Genomic DNA, 7,790 nt, shown 5'->3' with positions numbered 1-7,790 from the left:
CAAGTTGGCGCATAAAATTAACCATCACAGATGCCTCTCATCATGTCCCACTTGTCCAAGTTCGGTTCTTCCATTTCCTCCAGAATGGTGCATTTCATCCAGTGCTAAGCACCGGACCATTTCCGTCCTGCCCGCAGTGTCTTTCCTCAGGCTCTCTCTCCCTGCTTTAGCAACTGCTGAACAGCATCTGGTCCTTACACTGGTCTTCCTCAGTAGCTGGAGGATTAGCAGAGAATCTGTTGATATCAAAAACCTATCATGAGAGCTTTTTCGCAACGGGTTTGCCGCCAGAACACAGGTGTCGGGAAAACCACCGCTCAACCTAAACCAAAATGGGAAAGGAAAAGACTCACATCAACATCGTCGTCATTGGACACATAGATTCGGGCAAGTCTACCACTACTGGTCATCTGATCTACAAATGTGGTGGGATCGACAAAAGAACTATCGAAAAATTTGAGAAGGAGGCTGCTGAGATGGGAAAGGGCTCCTTCAAGTATGCCTGGGTCTTGGATAAACTGAAAGCTGAATGTAAACGTGGTATCAGCATTGATAACTCCCTGTGGAAATTCGAGACCAGCAAGTATTATGTGACCATCATTGATGCCCCAGGACACAGAGACTTTATCAAAAACATGATTACAGGCACATCTCAGGCTGACTGTGCTGTCCTGATCGTTGCTGCTGGTGTTGGTGAATTTGAAGCCGGTATCTCCAAGAATGGGCAGACCCGTGAGCATGCCCATCTGGCTTACACACTGGGTGTAAAACAACTAATTGTTGGTGTTAACAAGATGGATTCCACTGAGCCACCCTACCGCCAGAAGAGATACGAGGAAATCGTTAAGGAAGCCAGCACCTACATTAAGAAAATTGGCTACAACCCCGACACAGTAGCATTTGTGCCAATTTCTGGTTGGAACGGTGACAACATGCTGGAGCCAAGTGCTAACATGCCTTGGTTCAAGGGATGGAAAGTCACCCGTAAAGATGGGAATGCCAGTGGCACCACACTGCTTGAAGCTCTGGATTGCATTCTGTCACCAACTCGTCCAACTGACAAGCCCTTGCATCTGCCTCTCCAGGACGTCTACAAAATTGGTGGTATTGGTACTGTCCCTGGGGGCCGAGTCGAGACTGGTGTTCTTAAACCTGGCATGGTGGTCACCTTTGCTCCAGTCAATGTTACAACTGAAGTAAAGTCTGTTGAAATGCACCATGAAGCTTTGAGTGAGGCTCTTCCTCGGGACAATGTGGGCTTCAATGTCAAGAACGTATCTGTCAAAGATGTTCGTTGTGGCAATGTGGCTGGTGACAGCAAAAATGACCCACCCATGGAAGCAGCTGGCTTCACAGCTCAGGTGATTATCCTGAACCATCCAGGCCAAATCAGTGCTGGATATGCACCTGTGCTGGATTGTCACACGGCTCACATTGCTTGCAAGTTTGCTGAGCTGAAGGAGAAGATAGATCGTCGATCTGGAAAAAAGCTGGAAGATCGTCCCAAGTTCTTGAAATCTGGTGATGCTGCCATTGTTGATATGGTTCCTGGCAAGCCTACATGTGTTGAGAGCTTCTCTGACTCTCCTCCTCTGGGCCGTTTTGCTGTTCGTGACATGAGACAGACGGTTGCTGTGGGTGTCATCAAAGCAGTGGACAAGAAGGCAGCTGGAGCTGGCCAGGTCACCAAGTCTGCCCAGAAAGCTCAGAAGGCTAAATGAATATTATCCCCAATACCTGCCACCCCAGTCTTAATCAGTGGTGGAAGAACGGTCTCAGAACTATTTGTGTCAATTGGCCATTTAAGTTTAATAGTAAAAGACTGGTTAATGATAACAATGCATCGTAAAACCTTCGGAAGGAAAGGAGAATGTTTTGTGGACCATGTTTTTTTTTGTGTGTGTGTGTGTGTGTGTGTGTGTGGCGGTTTTAAGTTATTAGTTTTTAAAATCAGTACTTTTTAATGGAAACAACTTGACCAAAAATCTGTCACAGAATTTTGAGACCCATTAAAACAAAAGTTTAATGAGAAAAAAAAAAACCTATCATGAGAGCTCTAGGTACCCTACTCTGAGCCCAAGGTGGTCATCACTAATCAATTATGACACGGTCTCATGGACTTCTGGAAGGCAAGGCACAGGCAGCCCCTGCCAATCAACTTGGAGTTGGCACCAGAGATGAACCTGATTTGTCATCTCAGTGTTAAATACTTGCCCTTGTCTTCCTTCGTCCACTGTAACCCTGATACGTTGCTCTGAAGTTTTGGGTATGGGCGGAAAGGGGCAGAGAAGCCCATATCTTAGAAATATGCTATAATTGTCCAAAGTGCAGGAAATGGGCCACACAAAATAGTGAAACAAGTCCTGGCATCCCCCTCACCCCCTGCAATAGTGTAAGATTTACAGTGTTTTTCAAACTATAAAAAAGTTGTAAATACCATACGCTGTGCTGTGTGGGCAAACTTAACATCAGGCTGCCCGTGCTCTTCCCCAAGCATTTTTCTCTCAAAGAGCTGTCTTCTACCCTTATTTCCAGAGATCCTAAGAGCGTTTCCCCTTGTGTATGAAGAGAGTCTATAGATTTTAAAAGTCAGTGCTGTCCTACAACTTAAGAAAATACCTTATTTGCACACCAGAGGCCCCTCTTTGATTTAGAAATACAAATAGTGTAACAGCTACCAGCTCTTGAATTTCTTCTGTGTGCCGGGCACTCCCCGAAATTTTTTATCTTCCTCAGCTCCTTTATTCCTCACCACAGTCCTGGGAGCCTCTTTCTCCTGACGATGAAATGGCCCCGAGGTGTCAAGTAATTTGTCCCAAATTGCACAGCTAGGAAGTGACTGGATTAGAATTCGAATCCAGATCTGTGGGGCATCAAAGCCTTAACTAATACTCTTCCTCGCTTCTCTCTCAGGGGTCACAGCGCTCTTGCTTTTGGGGGTCTTATAGACCTCTCTGTTTTTTTTCCTGCTTTCCCTCTACCTTATTTAGCTTGCACTAAGTCAAACACTTTCCAATCTCTCTGTTCCCGTTCCTCCCCCCCTCCATCCTGGGGGTTAGAGAAAAAGGCCTGAGACCCAAGGAAGCGGTGGCATCAGGTCTGGTTGGGAGAGCAGGATTTGAGAGAGGCGGGAGGAAGCTCAGGAGGGGAGGGGAAGAATGGGAAGGTCAGAGGTGGAGCCCCTACGTCAAGGTGTTCTTAACGTCACAGACCTCAGGCCTTGGACCTCCAGAGTCATTCCTTGTTTCTCCTCTTCCCAAACCCTCCCTTGAGCACCCCTTGTATGCTGAGCTCTGTGCTGGACTCTGGCCATCCTCAGAGAACTAAGCCGGACTGCTCGGAAGTCAGAGTGGTGAGCAGGACAGGTGCACCCGGATGCCCACCACCGCTGGAGAGGTGCTTTCAGGGGAAGAAGGCAGGAGAGGGGGCGAGGAGGAAAGAGCCTCTCTTCGGAACTGGCTACTCTCGGCACTCCCCGTGGCCGGAGCTTCAGGCCACGCTCTGCAGTTTTCCTCGCTGCTCTCCAGCTGGTTGTGAAGACCAGTAAACCTCTTGAGGCCCAGGTCCGTCATTAAACCTCATGAAGTAAGTACTTGCTGGAGCTCCTCACTGCCCGGGAAGAAGCTGCTCTCTCACAAACCCGAATCTGCAGGCCGGGCGTCTGTGTTGGGGAGTTCAGGTTTAGGATTCACATCAAACACTCCCCTTTGTTTTCTCTGCCTGTAGTGTCTAAATATTTTACCTGAGAGCCTGGTCCTCAGATGTGAATCATTGCGCTTCATTCTCCAACTGCTTCGGAGGAGGAGGTGCCTCTTCTTTGTGCTTCCCAAATGGCTAGAGTGTGTCCCTGTGTTTTAAATTAGACCGTCTCATACATGCTCTGAAAGAGAAGGAAAAATGCCTCCAGTCTTTTAGGGGTGTCTTTTAATTTCCTTTCTGTAGATACTTGACGGCACTCTCTGCCCAGTTTCTTTCATCCTGGCCTTGGGAAGGGCCTTGCACATGGTTTGCTCGAGTCCATGGTCTGGCAGAACTTGATTCTAGAAGCACCCACTGGGTTGCCTCTCCCCTTCCCCTGCAAGCCCCATCTTCCACCTTCCTCTGCTCCCAGCCCCCCAGGGTCCAATCACACAGATTTGGCTCTGAGCCCACTCCCAGTTTAGCCCTGCAACAAAATGGGAAAGCCTCAGCCCCCCAACTGGACCCAACCAGAGAGACAAAACACACCAGAGCCACAGTCAGAAGAGGCTGCCCTTCTTCTGACGCTGGTTGTTCTGATTTCCTTGAGACCTGACAGAGCTTGCTTGGGACTTCCTTGGCACTAGCCATGCTCTCTCTGTTCTCCTGCTGTATGCTCCGTGGCTTGATAGTTAGTATTAGACCTGGTTTCCGTTGTCCCTTGGAGAAAACTGACGGCACGGCCAGACCACGTGGGCATCTGCATGCCCTTGGCCTCTGCCTCTGGTACGAGCCCGGGCTGATGATTCCAGCACTGGTTTTTTGTAGAAGTGCTGTTTCAAAATGGCAGGAGAGAGGCAACATACTCCCAAGGTTTCAGCGGAATTTGGTTTTATTACGAGGGTTTTCATTTTGATGGCAACATTATTCTTTTCACGGAAGAAATTATCTTCGAATTATTTAATCTTACTCTTCTATCTCTGGGAATACTTTGGGGTATATTGCTGCAGTCTTTACAGGCTGCTGGAAAATAGCGGGCCTCTCATTTTAATCATTTGCACAGGCCCACATTTGCGGGGGGAGAAAGGATCTTGTTATCACAGAGACATTTGGTCCCTGAAATAATCCTAAAATATCTGTGCTTTCCAGAGTAGAAGCAGTCAGGTTCTTTTATCTCACTCCAAAGGAAAATATTATCAGCCTACAAAGAGCTGAAGGTTCCTGTCAAGGAAGGTTCTGGAGGAGATAGACTCAAGCATCTTTCTTGGGGTAGCATGTGTTACCATGAATTTTGCAGATCCGGGGCAGAATACTTATTTTAATTAAAAAATTTTTTTTGGCCTGAAATATAGTAAGCATTAAAACAATAGTAGTTGTTGACAATAACAAAGCAGCTGAATAAGCAGGCTCAGTGAAGCCTGGGGAGGACCCTGGGGCTGGGAACAGGGTGAGGCTCTGACTCAGCCTGGCCGGCACAGGTGGCGCTGTGGTCCCCAGCTCCTGGCCCAGAAGCAGCCCCGGAGGAAGGTACAGGTGAGGGTCTCCCGTGCATCTGTGGCTGACGTTGCCTGGGGCTCGTTGGCTTCTCCAGCCAGGGTCAGGAGCCAGGTACACACCCGGACCCCTGTGGCCTCCTAGAGGAGAGCACTTGGAGGATATCATGCCTAGGGGTTGCATGAATATCAAGGGGCCTGAGGAAAGAGCTGGGGCAGCTGCTGCGGATCAATCAGGGGGAATGCTAGGAGACTGGACGAAGGCACCATGCACACGGGAAGAGACAGGAACACAAGTGTAGGTGCCCTGGCCCCCCGCCGCCACCAGGCCCTTGCATTACCTCTCAGATGCCTGGGTCCGGATCCCCTTCCCCAGCCCTGCCTGTCTACCCGGCTGACAGACTCTGCTCTCCTCTCTCCAGCTGGGGTGATGACTGCCTCTTTTGTGTCCATGAGGGAACTTGGCAGACGCTTCAGGCTCCCTCCCCTGGAACTGCAATCATCTGTTTACACGGGCATGTTCATCTTTGAGGGCAGAGCCAGCACAGTTTCTGGCCCAGAATATGGTCTCAATAAATAAATGGTAAACTATCTCCTGGCATGCTTTAGATGGGAAGGCACAAAGGGAGGGTGTGAAATAATGGAGTGTGCACTGGAGCGGGGTCTACTTCTTCCCAGGGCAGTCCTCGCTGGCTGTGTAGCCGTGGCTAAGTCACTTCGCCCTGCTGAGTCTCTGTTTCCACATCAGTGGGGCTGAGAAGGTGATTGCTGAGGTGTCTGGTGAGGCTCCCATGGGTTCCCGATTGTGAGGGCTGGTGCTTTGCCCTGTTCTCCTGCAGGTGGATGTGAGCACACCCACATCCAGAAAGTCTCAGCAGGGCTCACAGGGTCAGTGTTGTTCTTGCCAGATGCGTGGACCCTTTTCCAGGGGAAGGTGTGGTGACCGCCAATACAGCCTGTCACGTGCTACCTTGACCTGCACGGTCTCATCCAGTTCTTGCAGCAACCCCGTGCGCTGAGTGTTACTATCGTGGCTCCCATTTTGCTGATGGGGAAATTCTGGTTCAGAAAGCGGAAGTGATTTTCTCAAGCTTCCCAAGGTTGGGATCCCAGCGGTCTGCCTCCAGGGCCTCGACTCTTTCTGGGTGCCTTAGAGGAAACTGCAAGCCGTGGGACAGACAGGTTAGACCTCCCCGCCCAAGGCCAGTGGGATAATGCTGTCAGCCCCGGAGACAGGTGTCTGTTGGGGTGCGTCATCCTCAGCTTGGGTCTCAGGTGTCAGGCCATCCCTTTCTAAGAGCTGCACTCCAGTGGCCTCAGACTGCCCAGCGCCCAGGCCGTCCTCCTATAGTTGTGTTGTGTCCCTCCTTATTTCAGCCCAGTAGGTGACAGGGGGCTTGCTGTCAGGCAGGGCCAGAGTAAGGACTGTTACTCTCATTCTCCCTGCAGAACAGGATCCCGCCGGCCCTTCCTCCACTTCCCTGGCCACAGCTGATTTAGGCGAAGTACTTCCAGGAATGTCCAAGGGGGCCCAGCAGGAGGTTTAGCAAAGTGGTGAAGGGTGGCTCAGGTGTTAGGTCTGGGGTTTGAGCCCTGGTTAAGTTGCTTATAAGTTGCTTAACCTTTCTGAGTTTACAATTCATCGTCAGTCTAACTGGGATGACCCTACTTATCTGCATTGCTGGTCTGGCTCCCAGGAGACGCTCCGTAAATTGTAGCTGTTGTCAATATTAGTAGGGTTATGATGGAACCAGCAGCCCTTCGGTGTGTGTGTGGGGGGGGAGGGAACAGGGAACTGCTCTGTGGAATGTTAGTGGGGGCAGGCTTGTGGAGGGCTCCGGGCTGCCGTGAAGGGCTGGTCGGAAAGTGGAGAGCATCCTGGCCCCTGACTGTTGGCTTCGCCAGGCATGGTGCCTCCCTGGGTGGGGTCATCATCCCCTCTCCATTTTCTGGATTCAGCCATTTGATTAGAGCCAATGTGTATACTGAAACTGCCTAGAAAAGCTGGTTTGAGAGGAGATAAAAATGGCATTTAGAAATGACGTTATATATTTCTGATGGTATCGGGATTTGTCTTTAATTAGAATTTATTTGGAGTTTGTGCTGGGTTTGAGTTGAGTTTCCTTGACTCTTTTTTTTTTAAGATTTTATTTACTTGAGAGAAAGAGAGTGAGCGGGGGGAGGAGCAGAGGGAGAGGGACAAGCAGACTCTGTAGAGCATGGAGCCTGACTCTGGGCTTAATCCCACTACCCTGAGATCTTGATCTGAGCCAAAACCAAGAGTCGGACTCAACCTGCTGAGCCACCAGGTGCCCCTCCCTGCTTTTTGATATCTTGTTTTTCCCTTTTGTGGGGAAATTGGCCACAGACCTCCTCTCTGCAAAAGAAGGAAGTTTGCTTTTCATGTGTTTTCTTCTCAGGAATCCCACCTCTCCCCCTACCCCAGGAAGCACTGGTTGGGGGTGGCCAAATAGCTTTTGGGGGGGTTCCCCACAGGAGGGAGCAGGTACCCAGAGCTGCCCTTGGCTTTCTCCAAATGGGAAGAGGGGTGTTTGGAAAGGTTGAGACCTCAGATCACCCCATTTCTGGTGCTCATCCTGGTACTCATCTCTCCCGCAG

The 7,790-nt window shown here is 50.1% G+C and overlaps 1 protein-coding gene across 1 annotated transcript; it reads left to right on the top strand.

Annotated features, from left to right (window-relative positions):
• The first annotated feature begins 332 nt into the window (after window positions 1-332).
• LOC118357005 (elongation factor 1-alpha 1-like) lies at window positions 333-1,721 on the top strand. Its single transcript, XM_035727699.1, has one exon. The coding sequence runs from the start codon at window positions 333-335 to the stop codon at window positions 1,719-1,721; it is 1,389 nt and encodes a 462-aa protein (XP_035583592.1).
• The last annotated feature ends 6,069 nt before the right edge of the window (window positions 1,722-7,790 follow it).

The sequence above is a fragment of the Zalophus californianus genome, chromosome 5 (genome assembly GCF_009762305.2).
Source record: "Zalophus californianus isolate mZalCal1 chromosome 5, mZalCal1.pri.v2, whole genome shotgun sequence".
In the NCBI taxonomy this organism is placed as follows: domain Eukaryota; kingdom Metazoa; phylum Chordata; class Mammalia; order Carnivora; family Otariidae; genus Zalophus; species Zalophus californianus.
This window is presented reverse-complemented; position numbering and strand designations above follow the sequence as displayed.